Source organism: Podarcis bocagei (assembly GCF_964188305.1).
Source record: "Podarcis bocagei genome assembly, chromosome: 10".
NCBI classification, from domain to species: domain Eukaryota; kingdom Metazoa; phylum Chordata; class Lepidosauria; order Squamata; family Lacertidae; genus Podarcis; species Podarcis bocagei.
In genome coordinates, this window is record NC_138135.1 from 59,828,964 (window position 1) to 59,853,269 (window position 24,306).

General features: G+C 43.1%; 1 protein-coding gene across 1 annotated transcript in view; it reads left to right on the forward strand.

The window, feature by feature from the left end:
• The window catches only part of CPED1 (cadherin like and PC-esterase domain containing 1), a 123,546-nt gene that overhangs the window by 7,052 nt on the left and 92,188 nt on the right, over positions 1-24,306 (forward strand). Inside the window, exon 3 of the mRNA XM_081211499.1 lies at positions 14,019-14,196. Coding sequence (XP_081067625.1) covers positions 14,019-14,196 — 178 coding nt within the window. The remainder of the gene's footprint in view (positions 1-14,018; positions 14,197-24,306) is intronic.

Below are 24,306 nucleotides of genomic sequence, written 5' to 3' on the forward strand. Positions count from 1 at the left end.
GTGTATATTTAGGGACAAGGCCTGGCTCTGGTATTCATCCTCTTTCCTGTTGCTGAAATATGAACTTCAATTACAGTAGGTAGTACATTCTTTGTGGCTAGCCCAGATTGACCCACACTCCTGTGGGAACTGCAATCAACCTAAAATAGGGACAGCTGAATGGAGGACCAGTTTAGAGTCAGCTGAGCTGAATATTTGTAGCTGTGCAAGTTCTGAGCATTCAGAAGAATGGCCAATCTTATTGTTTTAAAAGTTGGACGAAATCTATGCAGTTCTCACAGCAAATTTATTGATATTTGCTTTCGGACTTCGAAGCAGTGCTTGACCATAAGGCAACTAAGGGAGGAGAGAGGTTGGAAATTTAATTATTTACTACATTCATATGTATTTATTCTATTAAATTTATATACCGATCCCCTCAACACAAGATCCCAGGTGGTTCACAGAACAAAATGCAAGATAAAACGCAAGTCAATAATTAAACCAAAACAACAAAACAATAACCCCCCCTTCCCGCATACACATTCATAAGGCTATTAATAGGATATTAATCGGTCAAAGACCTGGTTGAAGAGGAACGTTTTCACCTGACACTTAAAATATATAAAATGAAAGGACCAGGTGAAGCTCCCTGAGGAGAGCATTCTGCAAATGGGGAGCCACTACAGAAAAGACCCATTCTCTTGTTGCCACCCTCCAGACCTCATGGGGTCCACCTTTCCTCCAAGAAGCTCAAGGTACATGGCTCTCCCCACTCCATTTTATCCTCACAACAACCTTCTTTTAAAAAGTTTTTGTCCTCTTGGTTCCTGAGCTTTCTAGTCAGCTTTGCCATTTTGATGTAGTCCATCCGCTTGGTTTACCATTCCTCTTTTGTAGGGACTCTTTCTTCAACCCATCTCTGGGCTAAAAGCATCTGTTTCGCACACATAAAAAGTATTTTCTGCTCCTTTGGAATGTCGGTACCTATAATTCCTAATAAAAAAGCTTCTGGTTTTTTAACAAAAGTTATTTTAAACATATTTTCATTTCATTATATATCATCTCCCAGAAAGCTTTATACCAGGCATCCCCAAACTCGGCCCTCCAGCTGTTTTGGGACTACAACTCCCATCATCCCTAGCTAACAGAACCAGTGGTCAGGGATGATGGAAATTGTAGTCCCAAAATAACAGGAGAGCCTGCTTTACATGACCACCACATACGATAAAAACCTTCTTTCTCTTCACATTTCCAGCAGGTATTTGTACTTATTCTATACATTTTTGCTAACTCACTAGGAGTCAAATACCACCTGTTCATCATTTTCATAAAATTTTCTTTCAGCATACAACATGCCGTAAATTTCAGGTCTGTTTTCCATAACCTTTCCGTCCAAGCATTAAACCCAGTACCACTCAATTTATAATCTGCATGAAATAACTCATACATGAACAATAGCCCACATCTTCCTTTTGGAATATATATGTCAAATTATTAAGCAAAATGAGTTTGTGTTTAGCACTATCTTTCCACCCAACACCCAAAGTTCTGTCGACCAACCACATAAGCCGTTCAGCCCACTCTGTGTGCTACGATGCCAACAGTCAAAGCATATCTCCCTGATTTAGGGGCCTGCCCTATATTTAGATAGCAAACAATGAGAAGCAGAGTAGCATTCCAGCCATTGCAGTTCAAATCCTCCTCCTTCCTGAACAAAAATACTAGTGATATAAAAAGCCAACAAATGTTTAAATAGCCTCCAGAGAAGGAAAAAAAGAAAGATAGAGGAAATTAGTTTCTTTCTAGCAATGTAGGAAGCACTCAAGCATTCTAGGGTTGCCATATTTCAAAAAGTTAAAGCCAGGACACCCTGAAAGTTGTTGAGCTGTTTTTAGGAAGACCTCAAAATTGCTGAACATTTTTTATGGAAAACCCTGAAGTTGCCGAGCTTTCTTTTTTTAAGGCAAAAATGCGATTTTGCAGTTGACTTGCCTAAGATCCAGGGCAAAGCGCCACCTTTCAGAAATTCTCCCTGGGTGTCAATTCTGCCTTCGAAATCCTGGCAATGTCCTAGACATATAGCAGCCCTAAATAAACCATATCCCAATAAAACATGCTGGAGGGGTGTGGACAACTGGCGGAGCTCCATATGATAATACAAAGAAACGTGTTTCAGAAACGTACATTGGGGGTGTTGTTGGCAGCTGATTTGCATGTTCAGACCCAGAGACCTCCCCCCCTAAATAAACACACAATTGACTCAAATTATAGTTTTGGTTTATGGCAGAATTTTGGCTACAACTTTATTGATTACAGAAAGTGAGTGCTTGCATAGGCTCTGGTTCGACTAGCTCCCTGCACCCTTGCAGGCAGCGCTGACCCAGAGCTCTATCATAGGTCAGCCAAGGGTGAACACCTGAGGTAGGTAGAAAGCCCGAGAACGGACTATGTCCACTCCCCAGATGCTCCCCTGGACTCAGGCATGGGCACAACCCCCTCTCGGGGGTTGACCAAACCAAGTTGAGTCCCTGGATTCCTTTAATGGAATACTATTCACATAGGGATGGTGAGAGCGTTCTCCCATCCCTATCACCTGAACCAGTGCCTATCCGCAACCTTACAAGCTGTGACGATTTGCTACGCGGCAGGCGAAACCCAAATGGCAACAGCCAATCAGCCAAGTGGGGAAGATTCCTGCCATGCCCCTGTCCCAATGACAGATGACCCACGACGGCATAGCAAGGTCAATCGCAAAATGCCCTAAATTAGGGAGAGGTGGGCGGGTGTTCCGATGCACGAGCCGAAAGAGGAAGCTCTGGGTCATGTGCATGGGCATAAATAGGTCCCTTGATCTGTTTAATCAGCTCCCCATTGGCCAGATTAAACCCAGCAATCGGGCATTGTGGCTGTCCAATATACCCACCCATATCCAGGAGGTCAGTCTCCACGTCTCACTGCAACACGTGCCCTCTTTTAGGGAGGACATGCTTTATAGCACAATAAATAATGAAGTTGACTCAGGTGCTACTTGAGTGGATCTCTTTCCATTGGGCCAAGTGGCTTTTAGCCAACTTCCATCCATCCCTTGGCACCCCTGAAAACAAGACACCAAGATTTCACTATAGCTCCATTGTATTCCTGGTGGTCCCAATAAATTTAACTTGCTTTCCAGAAATTTGCTTGCCGTTGACAAATGCCTGGGTGATTCGCAGCGGGCATGGCTGGCTTATACCATTTTCCAGCAACAACTTCGCTGGAGTGTGGTTACGAACATGCTATATTTTAGTCAATACAAAATGTGGATGGATGCTCAGTGTTTACACACTACTTCATATAATCTGTGGTAGAAACTATGTGGCAAATGACTTCTGTTAATTTCTGGGTAAATGTGATGCAAACCTACCAGCACAGATATCCAGGAGATTAGATAGATAGATAGATAGATAGATAGATAGATAGATAGATAGATGATGGTAGATTAGATTAAACGGCTCAGGACCGCAATACCCCATAGACCGCCTCTTTCCATATGAACCTACCTGGACCCTGAGATCACCTTCTGGGGCCCTTCTTCGTGTACTTTCTCCCTGAGAGGTCTGGAGGGTGGCAACACGAGAACGGGCCTTCTCTGCAGTGGCTCCCAGTTTATGGAATGCTCTCCCCAGGGAAGTTCGCCTGGTGCCTTCATTATACACCTTTAGGTGCCAGGCAAAAACATTCCTTTTTAACCAGGCCTTTGGTTGATTTTATTGACACCCTATGCCCTTTTAAAATGTGTTTTTTGTGGGGAGGGGGTATTGAGTTGTTGTTGCTATTTTGATCATATATTTTGTGGTTTTATATTTTGATTTTGTCCTCTAAACTGCCCCGAGACCTCCGGATATAGGGCAGTATATAAATTCAAATTATAATATATAATATATAATATATAATATATAATATATAATATATAATATATAATATATAATATATAATATATAATATATAATATATAATATATAATATATGTAATGTAATGTAATATAATATAATATTCAGTGGGGAAAGCACTTTGTCTTTTCATCTTATTTTTTAATGCAAGGCCTTTTGCTGGCCTCTGGTGCTCTCTTCAGCTTGCATAGCTTCAAAGCCATTTCTGTTTAAATACGAAATTGGCTCAGGAACTTGTGCATAATTGCTGTCCTATTGGCGAAAAAAGAAGATTTATTTTATTTTATTTTTTAGGGCTAACATTCTGAAAGATAGAAGGGGAGGAGCAGAGCTCATTCTTTAGAACTCTCTTGGCATAAAATGTAATTTTAGTAATCCTGCCTCATCTATGTCTGACTTTGATTAGAAACACAATCCACAAAAGGGGTGGGGGGGGGGCGGGAATCCACACTGGAGCAGGAACCCCATGAAGCTGGCCTAATCTACTTGGATTCATTCAACCCACCCACCTTTGAAATAAGAGAGAGGAGTTACCGTACATAACCCGGCTGCTTAGGAAGGGCCATTGAGTTAACTGCATCACATCGCATCTGTGCTCTTTGGTTTGCATCACACTTCCCCAGTCGCAATCCTTCTTACAGGACCATTGCAGAAGCCAAGTGGGAATAACTTATAGTTCTCACAGCTGATAAACAATCCTGCACTTTTGCAATGGGGTGCAGAGAAGCAGTAATGCTGCATTTAACTGTCATTAGTTTGATGTGAGGGAGAGCCAGCGGTCGCTACAACAAAATGCGTATGGTGCTGTGGTCTAAACCACTGAGCCTTTTGGAAGATCGGCGGTTCATATCTGCACAACAGGGTGAACTACATTGCTCTGTCCCATCTCCTGCCAACCTAGCAGTTCGAAAGCACGCCAATGCAAGTAGATAAATTGGTACCACTGTGGCGAGAAGGTAAACGCCGTTTCCGTGCGCTCTGGTTTCTGTCACAGTGTCCCGTTGTGCCAGAAGTGGTTTAGTCATGCTGGCAACATGACCCAGAAAGCTGTCTGTGGACAAACGCTGGCTCCCTCAACCTGAAAGTGAGATTAGCGCTGCAACCCCATAGTCACCTTTTACTGGACTTAACCGTCCAGGGGTCCTAGAAGACAAGGTGAGAAAACACAGAAACACGGCAGCTATGTCCTTGGGAGACGTATTCTTGAGGTGGCCACAAACCTTATGGCTGCTGAGCGTCTCTTCTATTTAAGCAGACATTTTGTGTCAGAGATAACAACTGCAGCTGTATTACTTTTTCATAAAGGTAAAGGTAAAGGGACCCCTGACCATTAGGTCTAGTTGCAGACAACTCTGGGGTTGCGGTGCTCACCTCGCTTTATTGGCCGAGGGAGCCGGCCTACAGCTTCCGGGTCATGTGGACAGCATGCCTAAGCCGCTTCTGGCAAACCAGAGCAGCGCACGGAAACACTGTTTACCTTCCCGCTGGAGTGGTACCTATTTATCTACTTGCACTTTGTGCTTTTGAACTGCTAGGTTGGCAGGAGCAGGGACCGAGCAATAGGAGCTCACCCCGTTGCGGGGATTCGAACCGCCAACCTTCTGATCAGCAAGCCCTAGGCTCTGTGCTTTAACCCACAGCGCTACCCACGTCCCTTACTTTTTCATAGATGCACCTATATGTCTGCTTCTGTTTTATCATTACTAGATTCTATAACTCTGCACGTCCACTAATCTGATGGTTATTTCAGTGACATTTATAACTAGATAAATATACCCCCGTCAGCACATCACATATGCTTATCTGTTTCAAAATTGTTCTTGAGTGCAGCAAATGAGGCTGCTTTTGGAAAAGTAAAACCATCCACCCACCCTAGTTAGAGGAGTATAAAAAGCATAAATTATTTGACCAGGCTCTTTTCATCTGTTGTTACTGAATCTTTTCATGCCAAGACTCAGCCTGAGGTACTTTTTTTTTAATGTAGAATCGGGTCTGAAAAAGCAAGATTGGCAAAGTTCTGCATAAATTGGAACGTCGCTACCAAAGCACTGTGAATTATGACAGGCTCAACTGACAATAATTTAAACAGAATTAATAGTGATGGCGACGTTTTGTGTACAAAATGGTTAACAGCTTAATGATACTCATTCAGAAAAGGGGAAGCATGAAATTTGACAGGTTGTTTTTTAACCAAAACACAGTTCAGGTCTTTAAAATATATCTCAAAAGAAGGGGGAAGAAACTTTATATGTTGTTGGTCAGAAAGTAAAGGCCGTGAGTCAGTGATAGAGCACGCATTTTACATGGAAAACATTCCAGGTTTATCCCTGGCATACCCTGATTGAGACTCAGAAGAACTGCTGAAAGTCTCAACAATACTAAGCTATACAGTACTAAACAATACTAAGTTCCTTGCCTTAGCAGAACTATGCATTTAAAGCCGCATCATGCCACTATTTAGTCATCGCTCCCCCTACAGGAGCCAAATCCCAGGGGCCAAGGCCCCTTTGTCGTCCCCCCCAAATATTTGAAATTGATGGGCATTGCCATTCAAATAAGGTGTGTGTGCTGCATCTTGTGATCAGTTATACAGAAAAGACCTTACTTGGTCCTCCCAATGTTTTATTCAAGTTGGCACCCCTAGCTCCTCCAAAATAATCTTGGGAACTGTAGTTTGCTGAGGATGCTGGGAGTTGTTAGGAGACCCCTATTCCCCTCACGGAGCTACAGTTCCCTAAGCAGATTAACAATCAGTCCTTCTTCTCAGGAAAGACTGGGAGTTACCCTCCAACATTTCTCTGATTAAAATTGGGACGTCCTATTCCATAATGATGTTGATGATGATTTTATTATTTATACACCAATCTGACTGGGTTACCCCAGCCCCTCTGGGCGGCTTCTGACATACACAAAAGCATAATTAAAAAATCAAACATTAAAAAAACTTCCCAATACAGTGGTACCTCAGGTTAAGAACTTAATTTGTTCTGGAGGTCTGTTCTTAAGCTGAAACTGTTCTTAACTTGAAGCACCACTTTAGCTAATGGCGCCTCCTGCTGCCGCCACGCCATGATTTCTGTTCTCATCCTGAAGCAAAGTTCTTAACCCAAGGTAATATTTCTGGGTTAGCGGAGTCTGTAACCTGAAGCGTATGTAATCCGAGGTACAGGGCTGCCTTCAGATGTCTTCTTAGGTTCTTGGCTTGGGGTCTCATAACTCCAACATTGCTCTGATGAAAATAGAGATGTTCTAAAGAAAAGTGGGACATTCCGGGATCAAATCAGAAACCGGGACGGCTTCTGTAAATCCGGGACTGTCCCTGGAAAATAGGGACACTTGGAGGGGGAAATAGGGATATTCTAACAATTCTCTGCAGCTTAAGAGGCTACAGTTTCCAGGATTTTTTGGGAGAAACTGTGGCTGTTTAAAGTGGTATGATACTGCTTTAAATGTATTGTGTAGATGGATCTCAATATAACAGAAATACAAATCCTGCTACTATTTAATATGAATCTATTGCCTTCAGTATAGGTCCTGTGCAGAACCCAATCTTGAAACAATCCATGGAATCTGAACTCGGGTTTGCCAAGCCAAACCTCAGGTTTCTACCCAGTGGATACAGTGGCTAAATGGAAAGCTTAACAATATGCTAAGTCCAGTCCTGTATGCTAAACATCTTGTTGCTAATGGCACAATTAGAGAAAACTAGGGATCCTGGATTTCAAAGGGAAAGGGAAGTTTCCACTAAAGAAGCTGAATTCTCCATCGTCCAGTTAGAACATATTTATTCTCTTAGTGCTACATGTGTGTTTTTGCAGTAGGAAACATTAATGTCTAGAAGTAGACCCTGTTTTACATTTTGTGGTCTGTTAAACAAGTGGCCAAGGAAAGATTTCAAAGCACCTGCATTTAAATCAAGATTTTATAAAGAAAGTGTTTGGGTCAACTCCTTCCAGAAGCAGAACAATCCAGTACAAAAGCTTTCTGCCTAGGCGCTTTGGAAATGAGAGGCTAGATGATCTATTATCCTGTTTTCCAAAACTGACTTGTGCAATGTTTTTAGGAACTATTTTTAACCGTTATTGCTGCCTGTGAAGGAAAATTACTGCTTGGTTTGGCTATGTTCCAGTCAGGCCGTTTTATTTCTAAGTATAAATTCTGTCAAAGTTTTATTTGCTAATTAAAAGCACAAAAATGAAATGGCTATCGTTTCTACTGGACCATTAGTGGTAGTAGGCTTGACTAAAACATTTAGAATTCTTGAATCTTTCCAAGGTCAGATATTACAAACACACACACACACACACACACACACACACACACACACAATTTTGCTTTCTTCCTTTAGAGAAAAGTTGTAGAACATTTATGTCATCCTTATGGAATAATATTTATATTAAAAAGTTAAAGGGACCCCTAACCATTGGATCCAGTCACGGACAACTCTGGGGTTGCGGCGCTCATCTCGCTTTATTGGCCGAGGGAGCCTGCGTACAGCTACCGGGTCATGTGGCCAGCATGACAAGCCGCTTCTGGCGAACCAGAACAGCGCACGGAAACGCCATTTACCTTCCCATCGGAGCGGTACCTATTTATCTACTTGCATTTTGATGTGCTTTCGAACTGCTAGGTTGGCAGGAGCAGGGACCGAGCAACGGGAACTCACCCCGTCACGGGGATTCGAACCGCCAACCTTCTGACCAGCAAGTCCTAGGCTCTGTGGTTTAACCCACAGTGCCACCCACGTCCCAATATTTATATTACATGTTAATTTAACCAGAGGATTGTGTTGTTGGACTAAAATTCCCATCAGTTCCTGCCAGTGTACACGGGTGGCACTGTGGTCTAAACCACTGAGCCTCTTGGGCTTGCCGATCAGAAGGTCGGCGGTTTGAATCCCCTCGTGAGGTGAGCTCCTGTTGCTCTGTCCCAGCTCCTGCCAACCTAACAGTTTGAAAGCACACCAGTGCAAATAGATAAATAGGTACAGCTGTGGTGGGAAGGTAAACGGCGTTTCTGTGCGTTCTGGTTTCTGTCACAGTGTCAGGTTGCGCCAGAAGCGGTTTAGTCATGCTGGCCACATGACCCAAAAAGCTGTCTGTGGACAAATGCTGGCTCCCTCGGCCTGAAAGCGAAATGAGCGCTGCAACCCCATAGTTGCCTTTGACTGGACTTAACTGTCCAGGGTTCCTTTACCCTTTTTTACCTTCCCTGTGAGAGGGGTCTCAGTGGAAGTCTCTGTCTGGAAGCCACGGAGCTTCACTCTATGGAGGGCTGCCTTAGTTAGATCTGCATCTTGAGTGGCCCTCCATCCTAGGCAGGATCCTCCTTAAACGTACAGTAAGCCCTCCATCCGGACGCTGATAATGGATAAACACCCAATGCCTGAGCCAAAGTCTACCTACATCTGTAATCAATAAAAGTTGTGGCCAGTTTTAAATCCCTAAACGTTGCCCTGCCTGTTTTGTTTGCATCTGTTGTTGCCTTGGTTTTGCCCTCCGGGAAGGGAGCACTGCGGGCAGGTCTGCAATTGTCTCTCTTTGTGAGGTTGCTTCCACCAGAAGGCCTCAATAAACAGGGACAAGACTAGGGTTGCCATACGTCTGGAATTTACCGGACATATCCGGAATACAGCAGTGTCCGGCCGAAATCAGCAAAAAGAAAAATTGCTAGGAAAAATCCAGCCCATGTCGATAGTGAATTATTGTATTTTAATATTTTGTTGGAGGCCGCCCAGATGGGTGGGGTATAAATAATAAATTATTATTATTATTAATAGTGATTTTTTTGCCCATCCTCCATAAAATAGCTCCAAAATGGCATTTTTAACCTTTTTTGGCTTCCCAGATTTTTGTCGTTTGAAATATGGCAACCCTAGACAGTACGCCATAGACTCTGAGGAGAAAGTCCAAGTGGGAGGGATGCTGAACTGTCCAAAGTGTTGGAAAATGATTACCTGCAAGCAAAAGAGTCATGGCAGAAGAGTGTGACACATTGGGACTGTCCTTTTATTTATTTTTATTCTCATGTGGAGGAGATGACCGTGTGAACCAGGATGCACGCAGAGATAGTCAGCAGGCATTTCTGCAATGGCCAAAATTGTGTTTCTGGAATCAAGGATTTGGAGAGCTTGGGGGTTCAGTTTAAGCGACAGTTTTTGATGTATTGCACTGTTTGGCTGGATGATGTAACTGTAATCACAGTTAAGACGAATCAACAGACTCTCTCTCTCTCTCTCTCTCTCTCTCTCTCTCTCTCTCTCTCTCTCTCTGTGTGTGTGTGTGTGTGTGTGTGTGTACACTAATATTTGGTTTGCCTAAACTGTCAAATTCTAGTCCAGATGAAAAGGTTTTGTGAAAGTTGTGAAAGTTAACTAGATTTTGGCAAGTTTCCAGGAGAAAGGAATTCCACAGCTGTGGGTTAGGCACTAAAATTGTCTTGCTGTGTTCCTTCACTGACTGTCCTTACCTGGCACACAGATGGTAAACGCAAGCCGGCATTCTCCCTTGAACTTCCAGATTCCACTGGGGCCTAGCGTAGATGAAAACATGACTCATAGGTATGTTAGACTCTACTGGCGTAGGACTTTATGTATTAAAAAAGCTTGGGTGACTGCCAAATTCTGCTTAAAGTGGAATCTGGCTTAACATTTACTTTCTATTACAGTGAAATAGCATTGTAAAACAGTTTGCTGGCTGAAAGCTGTCGTTTCCCATCAAATCCACTGCAGATTCATTTATATTTATCAAGGAAAATATTGAACGCTTTGCACCATGTGACAATTGGTATTTTGCTTTCTTACAATAGCTTCGTCAGTCTCTTTATCCTCACTGTATTCCAATCCTTCTGTGCCAAACCGCCTTTCATTCATACAACTTTGCATTTACTCATACAACACATGGTCATATGTCTCTGTCCATCATATGTCTCTGTTCAGGGTGAAGCCTGCATGAGACATAAGGGATGTACAAAGTATTAAGCCTTTGCAAACAGTGAGGTTGTGCAGGACATAAGCCAGTCTGAACCTTGCCACAGGGAAGAGGAACTTGTCACATTGCACCATTCCTCCATAGGTCCCCCCCCCCCACATTACTATTTGCACTTTTAAGAAAAAGCACACATGAGCTCTGTCCAATATAAATCAGGACCCTTTGCAGCTGCTATCTGCAAAAGTTTCAAGAGATTGGTGATGCATTCAGCTGTAACCTTTGCCACATCTAGTTTGGTTGTCAGCTGTAGCCTTCAGGTCCACAGCAATAGAGGGGAGCCCCTGTTCTAAAGACTACAAAACCCAAGGTGCAGTGTAATTGTGTGAAATATCATCTGCATTATTGTCTGATGCCTTCAGCTGAATTCAAACCAGAAGCTGAACTTTCCATGAAATGCCACTGCTTGTGAACAAATCTTAATTCCCCCCACCCTCATCTCACTTCATGACAGAATTTCTCCAGTTGGTTTTACATAATTCCAGTAAAAAACACTCTTTGAATTATATTTAGAAAAAAATAGAGAGGCAGACATATGAAGCAATAGGAGACTTTAGTAGCCCTTGAGGCTAACTGAGAATAAGAATATAATGGGGAAGGAAATATCAGAAGAAGATAGCAGAAAGGGGTAAAAAGGGATGAAGGGGTGTTTTGAGGTAAAATTGTACTTCAAATCATAGAATCTTAGAGTCATCTAGTCCAACCCCCTGCAATGCTTCACTGTTGAATAAATAGGTTATAAATACAACCTCAGCTGGCCAAGCATGAATTACAAGAGTGTGTAACACAACACCGTTGAAATCCTAAATTCCTCTTTACTCCTGGTTACTTTTGCTTATGAGCACAATGCATTTGCTGCCTGGAATATTTCGAAACTTCTTGCCTGACACGTTTGTTCAACATATTTCATAAAATGTGAATGGAATAGTTTCAGCTAGCATCAACTGTACTGATTGTAGTCAGGGAAAGAGGTATACTCTATATTAAAAACAGAGACGTGTTAGTCGTTCATCAAAGAGCTTAACATAGTTATGTGTTTGCCCCCCGCGAAGAATTTTATACTTGAGCCAAGTGTAACATAAAACTACTTCCTGCGGCTGGGAAAATATGGCTGCAAGCGTCACTTTATAGCTGGCTATCGGGCACCTCAACAACTGGAAGCATTTTGACTGACACTCATTTATAGTGAAACATATAGCCAATACCCAAAGACCCACAATTCCGTGTTTGCATAATGTCTCCTGTAAACACTCCTTGGCATCAGTTTAGCAAATACGAAGCTTATCTGGCAGCCCTCTAACTTTCCAGTTTTGTTTTTGCATGGTGGGTGTTCAGATTATTAGTACAGTGGTACCTCGGGTTAAAAACTTAATTCGTTCTGGAGGTCCGTTCTTAACCTGAAACTGTTCTTAACCTGAAGTACCACTTTAGCTAATGGGGCCTCCCGCTGCCACTGCACCGCCAGCGCATGATTTCTGTTCTCATCCTGAAGCAAAGTTCTTAACCCGAGGTACTATTTCTGGGTTAGCGGAGTCTGTAACCTGAAGCGTCTGTAACCTGAAGCATCTGTAACCCGAGGTACCACTGTACACATAATCAAAATTCCAAATTAAAGCTTCTGCACAATTACATTCCCAACGGGAACTTGAAACTTGTATTTTATTACAAGATCCATCAAGTGGTTACCAGATAGTCTTGCCACAGTTACTATGTATGATCTAACAACAAGTAGATATGAAACATTTTGCATAGGGGGCTGTGTTTAAAGTCTTCTGAGAAATTTCAGAATCTAGCAGCCAGATTGATGCCATTAGTCTTAAAAATTAGTCAGTTTCCCATAGTCTCCAACATTTCTCCGATGACAATAGGGACGTCCTACTCCATAATAATAAATTTATTATTTATATCCCACCCATCTGATTGGGTTGCCCTAGCCACTCTGGGCAGTTTTCAATGTACAGTGGTACCTAGTCGAACGGCGTGACTCCTGAACAAATCGGCTCCCAAACACAGCAAACCTGGAAGTGAGTGTTCCACTTTGTGAACGTTTTTCAGAAGCCAAACATCCAACGCAGCTTCCGCTTGAGTGCAGGAAGCTCCTGCAGCCAATCGGAAGCCACGCCTCGGTTTTCAAATGGTTTCAGGAGTTGAACGGATTCCCGTAACAGATTAAGTTCGAGAACCAAGGTACCACTGTATATAAAAACAGCTTGGGACCACTGTATCTGAACAATTGACTTCTCCCATGTGGACTCTGGGTTTTTTCACCACTGTGGTGCAGCCAAATATACAACCTTTTTGTGGTGGCACCCAAGCTATGAAATATTCTGTCCAGGCACACCTGTATGGTACCTGTTTTACTTGTTTTCAAAGGCAGATTTTGGGGGGCAGTGTGCGGATTTTCATATCCTGTCTGTAGAGAACAATGAGAAGAACAATTCATGTATAAAGGAGCCAGCATATAAAAAACGAAACTCTGCATGAACCACCTCCTAATTTTGGGTTTGTCCTGGGAACTACAAAGAGAACCTGCGTTCTGTGTCCTTTGTTGCATTTCTGGGGGCAAATGCAGTTCCAAAACTATTTAGTCAAAGTGGATTCAGACAACCAGCTAACAACTCCTATGGGAATTACAGTGGTACCTCGGGTTACATACGCTTCAGGTTACATACGCTTCAGGTTACAGACTCCACTAATCCAGAAATAGTGCTTCAGGTTAAGAACTTTGCTTCAGGATGAGAACAGAAATTGTGGTCCGGCGGCGCAGCAGCAGCGGGAGGCCCCATTAGCTAAAGTGATGCTTCAGGTTAAGAACAGTTTCAGGTTAAGTATGGACCTCCAGAACGAATTAAGTACTTAATCCGAGGTACCACTGTATCTTACTAGGTGGGAATTTTCTTTCCACTGAGGAATACTACTCCTAGGAAGTAAAAATGACTGTCCCCTAGTGAGTCAGAATATAACTAGATATTCAAATGTCACATGACTACATTACTATTGTAATTATTGCATAAATAATATGGTTGTTTGAAACTGCTCCCAGGAAAAACATATACTATTTTGCATGCGATAGCATTTTACGGTCCTGTGTATTGCCTTTTTTCTTGTTTCTTGTTTTAGATGGAGGACTCCATTTTTAAATTCTTTGGAAGTCAGACAAGGACAGTAATCCTGTACATCCCGTCTTCCGGCAGCGAACAAGACCTCCTGTTATATCGACACATCCTTGCACAGCACCGTTATAGAGTTACAGTCCTTGAAGACCGGAAACTGAGTGAACATGCAATCCCCAATCCAGGTGAGAAGACTTGACGGAGCCGTAGTATTTTCCCAACTGTAACACGATCAGATCATGAGGGAGAGGAGAGTTTAATGACCATATATTCCACAGTTTATTATTCAGAGGGTTTCCAGGTCTAGGGTTACTGCATACTATTTTTATTTTATCTGCAGTTTTCTTTCACCTCAGTCACAGTGCAAAAGGCAAAAGGCAGCTTGAAATTTGCATAAGTGCATGCATTAGTATTTAATCCAGCTCCATCGTGCTCCCGCTACTGATGTTTGAAGCCAGGCGCACATAACGTTAGCCGCTATCCATATTTATCATGGGAAACACTTCTGTTTTATTTGTTTACGTTCAAACCAGCTTCCATCTGATTTGAAAACGCAAGTCACGGTTAAGCTGAGGTGTGTACCTTAGAGACAGCCACTGCACATGTGCAGACGACAGCTTTGCTGAGTCAGAATTTGGGGGCCGGGTGGGGTTGCAGGCACAGAGAAACAAACTTGGTGAAGACATCCCTGCCCCCTCCCTGGTGTGTACAGCATTGTAAAAATGTGATTTGGAACACAGTGGGAGTCGGGGCCGGGAATGACGTTGCTGCATTTTAAGTTGCTAATATGAACATAAGCCTTAGGTTAGGTTCCATACATTTGAAGCTCATCCAACAAATGACTCTCCATCCCATCCACCCCCAAATCCTGAGAACTGTTATTCCACTTCACAGAGGTATAATTCCCAGCACCCTTAAAACAAAACTGCAGTTCTCAGGATTCTCCGAGAGAACTAATGTAGAGCTGCCATAAGTTTGGATTTTCCTGGAGGTATCCGGGATTTGTTTGTTGGAAATATCATCTGGACGGAATTTCCGAAAAATGTCCAGGAAAACCCGGACATATGGTAACCCATGTTGGAAGTGTTGGTTTTTTTTTTGTGAATTTCCTAAAAAAATAGCTGAAAAACTTTATTTATTTGATTTTGCAAAGAAAGCTGAACAACTTTGTGTTTGGGTTTCCACTTTTTGAAATATGGCAACCCTAACTAAAGTGCTTTAAATGTGCATTTAGTCAGGCATCTAAAGGGCTTGAAGGAAGGAGCCAATCTGATCTCCTGCGACAGGAAGTTTCAAAGTCTTGGCACCACAACACAAAAGGCCCTGCCGGTGTGTTCCCATGAACCATACCTCTAATAGGGGCAGGACACAGAGTACAACACACACACATTAATGCGAGTGGATGGGAAGGATTACATAAATGTGTGAATGATGTTCAGCCTGAAGGCAGTATAAGGCTGCCTGCTTCTCAGCTGTGAGGGGTGTGCGATTTATGGCCAACTCTTGCAAAACACAGAATACTCTTTTCCTTAAAGGTTTGTAATCAAATACACTCTGATGCACTGCGTGGTTCACCAGTACAGGTGATGTTTATTCATGTTCTGAGATCATGAATAATTGTAATAATTCCTTACATCCCCCACCCCCTGCAGCCATAAAAGGGGATTTAAAAGCTTTCTTTCAATGTCCAGATGTACCTGCAGCCTTGCCCATTTGGGAATTGTATGGAAAACATCAAACAGGCGACATTTTTAATTTGGGGGGAGTCTGTTCCATGAGCTGAAAGGGTTTGTAGCTTGCTTGTGTTTCCAGATTTACAAATAAGCTTTTTGAATAAATTTGAGAAATGAAGTAACTTGCTTACATACCAAAGCGATGATCTTCTCTATAACAGATGGAAAATCGTTCCTTTTTTCTTGCTAGCAAATAACATTTCCGTGTGTTTTTGCAAGCACAGTACTCGACGTACTCGTTTCTGAAAGCATATGCTTTATGTTGTGTCATAACATTTTCCTAGCAGAATGGTTCTGATGTATAAAAACGTGCTCCTATTTAAGAGAGCCAGGCTTTACATACTGAAACAGATGAACTGAAAATGGTAGGATAAGAAGACAAGAATCACTTCTCCTTGTCTAATGTAATTATCCGGGGTTTCTTCCTCCTTACTTCCAGGTTTCCAAATTCTGTCTCATTTATCTATATCCTAGAGTTAAGAGGAGTGTTTTAAGGAGTTTTGAAACACTGGCTTTGATGTAAACCAACAGATCAGAGTGATAATGGAGAGAGAAACTTTTCTTTTTTTATCTCTGCCCCTTGAATACATAATAGTTGTTCAGCAGTAAAGATTATTATGTGAAGTCCATGCTTTGATCCTTTGGGCTACTTCTTCATTTGAACCACTCATGGGGCCAGGAGTCGCCTAGAGACTAGTAAAGCTTACCTTTGCATGCAGAAGGATCCAAGTTCAATTCCTGGCATCTTCAATTAAAAGGACAAGGTAGCAGAACAAATCTAATGCCTGAGTTCTTGAATGCTGATGCCAGCCAGAGAGAACACAATACTGGGCTAAATGAGCAAATGATGTGACCTACTCTAACATAGGGACGCAGGTAGCGCTGTGGGTTAAACCATAGAGCCTAGGACTTGCTGATCAGAAGGTTGGCGGTTCGAATCCCCGCGACGGGGTGAGCTCCCATTGCTCGGTCCCTGCTCCTGCCCACCTAGCAGTTCGAAAGCACGTCAAAGTGCAAGTAGATAAATAGGTACCACTCTGGCGGGAAGGTAAACGGCGTTTCCATGCGCTGCTCTGGTTCGCCAGAAGCGGCTTAGTCATGCTGGCCACATGACCCGGAAGCTGTACACTGGCTCCCTCGGCCGATAAAGCGAGATGAGCGTCGCAACCCCAGAGTCGGTCACGACTGGACCTAATGGTCAGGGGTCCCTTTCCCTTTACCTTACTCTAACATAGCTTCCTATGTCCCTAGTATATCGGACCCTCCAAGTGCCTCTATTTTCCAGAGATGGTCCCAAATTTACAGAAGCCATCCCAGTTTCTGATTTGATCCCAGAATGTCCCGCTTTTCCTTAGGATGCCCCTATTTTCATCAGAGAAATGTTGGAGGGTATGGAGTTTTGCAACCCTTGAGCCAAGGAGATAAGTAACTATACAACCATTCAAAGGCATCTGAAGGCAGCCCTGTAGAGGGAAGTTTTTTTAATGTTTAACATTTTATTATGTTTTTTATATATGTTGAAAGCTGCCCAAAGTGGCTGAGGCAACTTAATCAGTCCCTTCTTTGAAAAATTTTGGTGGACCCTTGGCTCTCCTCTCCCTCCCTAGATAAAGGACCCCTGGACGGTTAAGTCCTGTCAAAGATGACTATGGGGCTGTGGCGCTCATCTCGCTTCAGGCTGAGGGAGCCGGTGTTTGTCCACAGACAGCTTTTTGGGTCATGTGTCCAACATGACTAAACCGCTTCTGGTGCAACAAGACACCGTGACGGAAACCAGAGTGCACGGAAATGTCGTTTACCTTCCCGCCGCAGCGGTACCTATTTATCTACATGCACTGGCATGCTTTTGAACTGCTAGGTTGGCAGGAGCTGGGACAGAGCAACGGGAGCTCACTCCGTTGCAGGGATTCGAACCGCCGACCTTCCAAGAGGCTCAGTGGTTTAGACCACAGTGCCACCCACATCCCTTAGTAGTAACCCTCATATATCCCTATCAACTTCTCTAGGAATGGGCAGCTAGTAAATAACCATATTCCTTAAATTTCAGGCCATTCATCCACAGCTACACTTGCTCCTAGTGCTTCTATACATGGACCATATCTTCTGCCTCTTCTTGCTCTTATTACAATCCAGTGTAATCAGAATATGTCATCCAAAGATAGCCACTTCCTCTTCTTTCTGAAGAGGACACACACACACACACATATCCAAAGAAGGATATAAATTCCTGCTCAGCTTTTGGCCCAACAGTCCTATGCAGCTGCTGAAAAGGAGGCAGAATTAGCCATTTGGGTTGAGGTTGGGGAGGGGAGAATCACAAATTATAATGGGAGGGACACAACACAGCTGCCATTCTGATCTACGGTTACTAAGACGCTCTTACTCATTTTACTTGCCATTTGACTGCATTTATTTTTACACCAGTTTACTTAGCGTGCGTAGGACCTCTTGCTGAAGTCTGGTTTTGCCAAAAAAGACCTTTTAGAACAGACATAAATAGATGTAGCAAATTCAGAGGACGTAAACCATATGACATAAGGGCATAAAATGCAGAACGTATTAGGGAACGTTAAAGGCACTGGTTTTATTGGTCAGGAGAAGGAACCAAGTTAAGAGGCTCTTTCCCCACTAAAGAAAGGAAAAGGCAGAGTAGCTACAATCCACAAACCCACACAAACCTAGCTGGAGGAACTAAGTAGGCAGCTTTCAGTGTTCAAAAGGAATTCGGCTGTGGAAACTGGTTTCCTGGTGGAGTTGCAGGATCTTCGACAAGCTGTAATCAGGAAAACAGGCAATACCCTTTCCAGCTCCTGCTGTTACAAAATCCAGTTCTGAGGTTACGTCTTGGCATGTAACGTTACCGGAAGAAGAAATTTTCCATATCAGTTTTGCGAGGCAACTATTCCATATGAATGTACCCTCACTCAGCAAGAGTCGATACTTTATGGGACTGGCCAGGACTTATGGGAGCGGAAGTCCAAAACATTTGAAGGCCATCATGCTGCAAACCCTCCAAAGGTCCCTCTTTTCCAGGAGCAGTCCCAGATTTACAGAAGCCGTCCCGGAACATCCTGCTTTTCCTTAGGACTGGCATCCCCAACCTGCGGCCCTCCAGATGTTTTGGCCTACAACTCCCATGATCCCTAGCTAGCAGAACCAGTGGTCAGGGGTGATGGGAATTGTAGTCCAAAACATTTGGAGGGCCGAAGGATGCCTTAGGACATCCCTATTTTCATCAGAGGGGGTATGGAGTTATGCAACCCCTGAGCCAAGAAGATCTTTATTATTGAATAAAAAGGTAAAGGATCCCTGACAGTAAAGTCCAGTCGCGAATGACTCTGGGGTTGAGGCGCTCATCTCTCTTTACTGGCCGAGGGAGCCCGCGTTTGTTCTCAGACAGTTTTTCCGGGTCATGTGGCCAGCATGACTAAGCCGCTTCTGGCGAAACAAGAGCAGCAGATGGAAACACCATTTACCTTCCCACTGGAGTGGTACCAATTTATCTACTTGCACTGGTGTGCTTTCGAACTGCTAGGTGGGCTCTTTGCTGGGAAAGAGCAATGGGAGCTCACCGCGTTGCGTGGATTCGAACCGCTGACCTTCCGATCGGCAAGCCCTAGGCTCAGTGGTTTAGACCACAGCGCCACCTGCACCCCTATTTTCATTGGAGAAATGTTGGAAGGTATGGAATAGGATGTTCCCAGGGCTTTTTTTTAGCTGGAACTAACCAGGAACTCAGTTGCAGCACCTCTCAGGCAGGCGTCATTGCCATTCTACGCGAACAAGGGAAGCATTCATGGTGAGTTCCGGCACCTCTTTTTCTAGAAAAATAGCATTGGACGACCCTTTTTCCATTGGAGAAATGTTGGAGGATATGGAGAAGGCTCCAGTATAGCCACAACATGAGTCCATTTATACTCCCAACAGAATCAAATGGTGAAGCTTTTCGTAGACTGTGGCACTTCAGGTGGAGTTCATGCAAAATTCTTACACACATGTAAAAAGCGGCACATGCAGAAGGGTAGGCCAAATTTCTCATGGTAGCGAGGTATGTGTCTCATCTTCTGCATGCATACAAATAGCACAAATAGAGGAAGAAAGGTATGTTCAACATCCAATAGCAGCCAGTTATGTATTGTACTGTGGAGAGTGTATAAACTTATGGTCTGTGTGTGTGCTTTGGGAGCTGCACGGCCAGGGAAAAAACAATGCTATCCAGGGTTGTAAAGACTGCAGAGAGAATAATTGGGTGCACTCTTCCCACCTTGGATCAAATCTATACTTCCAGGTGTCATAAGAAAGCTGCAGAGATAGTGCAGGATAGTGCGCACCCCAGAAATAATCTCTTCCAGCTTCTGCTTTCTGGAAGAAGGTACAGGGTTATAAAGACTAGGACCAGCTACCTGAGAAACAGTTTCTATCCAAATGCAATTTTGGTTTTAAACACAGTGTAAGGTAGTCTTTTCCTGCCAACCTAGCAGTTCAAAAGCATGTCAAAGTGCAAGTAGATAAATAGGTACCGCTCCAGCGGGAAGGTAAATGGCTTTTCCCTGCGCTGCTCTGATTCGCCAGAAGCGGCTTAGTCATGCTGGCCACATGACCTGGAAAAATTGTCTGCGGACAAATGGCAGCTCCCTCAGCCAGTAAAGCGAGATGAGCGCCGCAACCCCAGAGTCGTTCGCGACTGGACTTAACTGTCAGGGGTCCCTTTACCTTTAAGGTAGTCTTTATGGGAGTATATTGTATTTAATTACAGTGGTACCTCAGGTTACATACGCTTCAGGTTACAGACTCCGCTAACCCAGAAATATTATCTTGGGTTAAGAACTTTGCTTCAGGATGAGAACAGAAATCGTGCTCTGGCGGCGTGGCGGCAGCGGGAGGCCCCATTAGCTAGAGTGGTGCTTCAGGTTAAGAACAGTTTCAGGTTAAGAATGGACCTCCGGAACGAATTAAGTACTTAACCCAAGGTACCACTGTATGGGGTATCAGAGTTTTTAGGGGGTTAACCAAGCTGGGATAGCAGGCTTGTTGGTTTTTGAATGTCTGATGTAGATTTTTTTCAATTTCGTTGTTCTATATGGGACAATGACAATAAAGATTATCGTATCGTATATAACCTAATATGTGATTGTAGAATTCAAGCAGTGCATGCAAGTTTTCTTTCATCAAAATAAATAGCTGTAGCAAACGGAAATAAAAGCACCAGATGCCCCGAAGGGAAAAATGCTATAGTGTTCTGTAAACATCTGGTTGCCATCTTCAATTAGGGCTGAAGGACCCGCCTTTTAAAGGAACTGAAATATGTTTTTAAAAATAAATAAATGGGACACTAGGCATTCTGTTCTTTTCGTGGCTGGGGGGGGGGGTAAAGGAAACACCATGGATAGAGAGGTCACAAGAAGCTCAGCTTTTCTAAACAAGAAAGTCTGAGAAATTTAAAGTGAACTGAACTCAAGTTCCAGCAGTATAAACAGTCCAACAGAGTTAAGGTTAAATAAACATGCCTGGGGACCCAGTGATTCTAGTAGAAGCACAAATGTTCTTGTGCCATTAATGCATCCATTCTAGAGTAACCACGAGAGAAACATCTTAGTAATAAAGTCAAGCAATAAATAAATAAATTGTGCAGTAAATAGCTTAAAAAGTACCACAACATTCTTGCCTTATTTTCTCTTATACAGAAGATGTGAGCGCAACTGGCCCAGGACAAGCAACGTTTACTTCTTAATTCAAAGCATATGTTGCAGGCATTATTTTTTTTTTCCTTTGGAAAGCAAAATATTCATTTCAGTTGCACCCTTTAGCCCCATCTTTCAGCAGAGTACGTCTGTAAACAAAAGCTGTGGAATGATAATAATATGTTCTTGCAGTTTAGCATTGCTTGTATAGAGATGTGTAGATTGTCGTGCAGCTTTTGAGAGTCGGTGTTTCAGTTTACAGTGAAAACTTTCTGAAGCTTAAGGAGGGTGAAAGAGCAAGGCGGGGTAGGATGCTTAATTTCAAAAGTATCGTAATGCTGTAAAGAACTGTTAAAACACTGAACCCTTCATAAACATGCACAATAGGCATTTCTTTGAAATCTGTTTCCAGCCTTAAATTACATAATTAGGGTCTCAACTTCCGCCACCCCCAAAGTACCAGAGTTTCTTTCATTTTGTAACAAGGTTCTCAGTAATTCACAATTATTTGTAGGTACAGAACAGCTTCAGATGTTGATAACTGGTCACAAAAACATAACATCCTGCATTTATTTAATTTGTTTATTTTGAAGCAGGTTTCTGTTTCTTATGGATGTGAAGATAGTCTTGAAAATGTGTGAGCCCTGGGTGCTTTGATAATCCAACAGGTTTAGCTCACAATGTGGAGAATGTAGTTGCACAGGTCTAGATAATTTTTCCAAGCAAACCTTTTGGCCAATTCTATCCAATTTATTTATTCTTTGTTGGTCAATGTCGATGGGAGGGTGGATGATTGGCACCTATTCTCATGCAAACAAACTCTGCACAAATTCTAGATATATACAAATTCCGATGTAAGCTAGCTGGAGGTTCAAAAAAGCGCACCCAAAGGCATGTCCCACTGAAATCAATGAACAGCACCCCCAGTGGATGTGCATTCTGATCCATGTCCTTTAAAAATATATTTTTAATACTTTTCAGGTTTATACATTTCATTATTTTTACAATCGTTTTAAAATTGTTTAAAAGTTTGACTCCCTTTCCCTTCTTTCTGCAGTTCCTTAAATTTATTTTTAAATATATTCTGCATATCCAAATTCATTTAATTATCTACTTTAAATATATACTCTTATGAAGCTTCAGGTTATTACAATAATCTTGCCAATGTTTTTTATCTGTTTGCAATTTATCTGTAAATATTCAAGAAACCATTTCCGTTATTTTATAAAAAGTTTACTATCTTGATTTCTTACTCTTCCGGTAAGTTTTGCCATTTCTGCATATTCCACAAGTTTTTGTATCCATTCTTCCTTTGCTGGGACTTCTGCTTCTTTCCATTTTTGGGAAAGTAACATTCTTGCCAGTGTAGTCAAGTCCATGAATAAGTTTCTATACAATTTAGGTAGTTGTGTCCCTACAATTCCCAAGAGAAAGGCTTCCGGGTTGTTGTTCTACAAACGTTATTTTGAACATCTTTTTCATTTCTGCTGACCCTAAATTAGTGGTTGTGTGACTTGGCCCAGTAAACAGAATCAGTTACAGAAAACATTGTTTGCAATAGGGACCTGGTTGTAGGAAGCAGGAAGTCAATGGGTAGTCGGTGAAGGTTCCCACAGGGTGAGGGTTCAGAGCAGCAGCTAACAGTATGGGGAGCTAAGAGAGATGTGATTTCAGAGGGCAATCTATGATTCTAGGATGGTTGGCATGCTGGGGCATTGCGCGTCGAGGTCCCCAAGCCACCCCTAATAACTCACACTTCACACAGAATTTTTGTTTGAGGTTTTTGGCATAATTTTTGGCCACAACTTTATTTAAATACAAAAATGTGAGTGGTTGCGTAGGCATTGGTTGCGACGATCTGCCCCCGGTGGGGACAGACTGACATTTCGCAAGCCTGCGAAAGCCAGAAAAGGGGAATACATTTTGGGGATAGCGACAGAGCAGGGAACCTGCCCTCAGCCCTCCCCAAAAGCAACCAGGGGCTCTTGCATGGCCCTAGCCCCTTGACAGGGTTCAGACAAAAGCAATGGTGAGCCCCTGTATTCCTTTAATGGAATACCCTTGCAGCAGCAGCGTTAGAGGGGCAGGCACAGCCAATCCATGCCCCTCAACCAACCAAACCAAAAACCAATGCCTAACCGCAACCTTACAAGTTGTGATGATTTGCTACGCAGCAGGCAAAAACCAAATGGCCCCAGCCAATCAGCCAGATGGACAAAATTCCTACCGGGCCTCTGCCCCAAGAGCAGACGACCGCATGACAGGCATAGCAAGGTCAATGCAAACAACCCTAAATATAGGGGGGTGGGGTGGGCGGGTAATCAGATGCACACAGCGAAAAGAGGAAGCTCTACGCTTCGTGCAGGGAGTTTTAAGGTTTCAAGCTGTCAATCACAAAATGGCAACAATAACTTCTTCCCAACAACAACGGAAGCCCAATCACAACAGTGGCCAACGATCAATTAGCCCGCCCCACAATTTTGGTGTGTCTTGTCGGCCCCCACCGCAACCCGTACTCTCCATGAAGGAGAACACGCTTTATCAAATGTGCTGCTGGAGGGGTTCCGGGCATGGAGGGAAGTCGAAAATGTTGTAATCTGCTTGCAAGCGGAGTCAGAACTCAGGAGCAGCTCTTTCTCATACTGTAGTCTCCTTGGATGCCAGAGGCCAATTCCAGAAAGAAGAAAAAAAGCACTGTAGTTTTAGGTTCAGATCTTCTGGAGGGAGAAGTTCTGGCTTAGAAACCAGCTCTTGACAGATGCGTCCAGTATGTAGGAAGCAGGCCTTGGGACTGCCAATATGATGAGCGCATTCTGCAAAAGTCTGAAGGTTCATCCAAAGTGCCATGGTCCAGGACAGAAACAGAAAAGCACAACGTGCT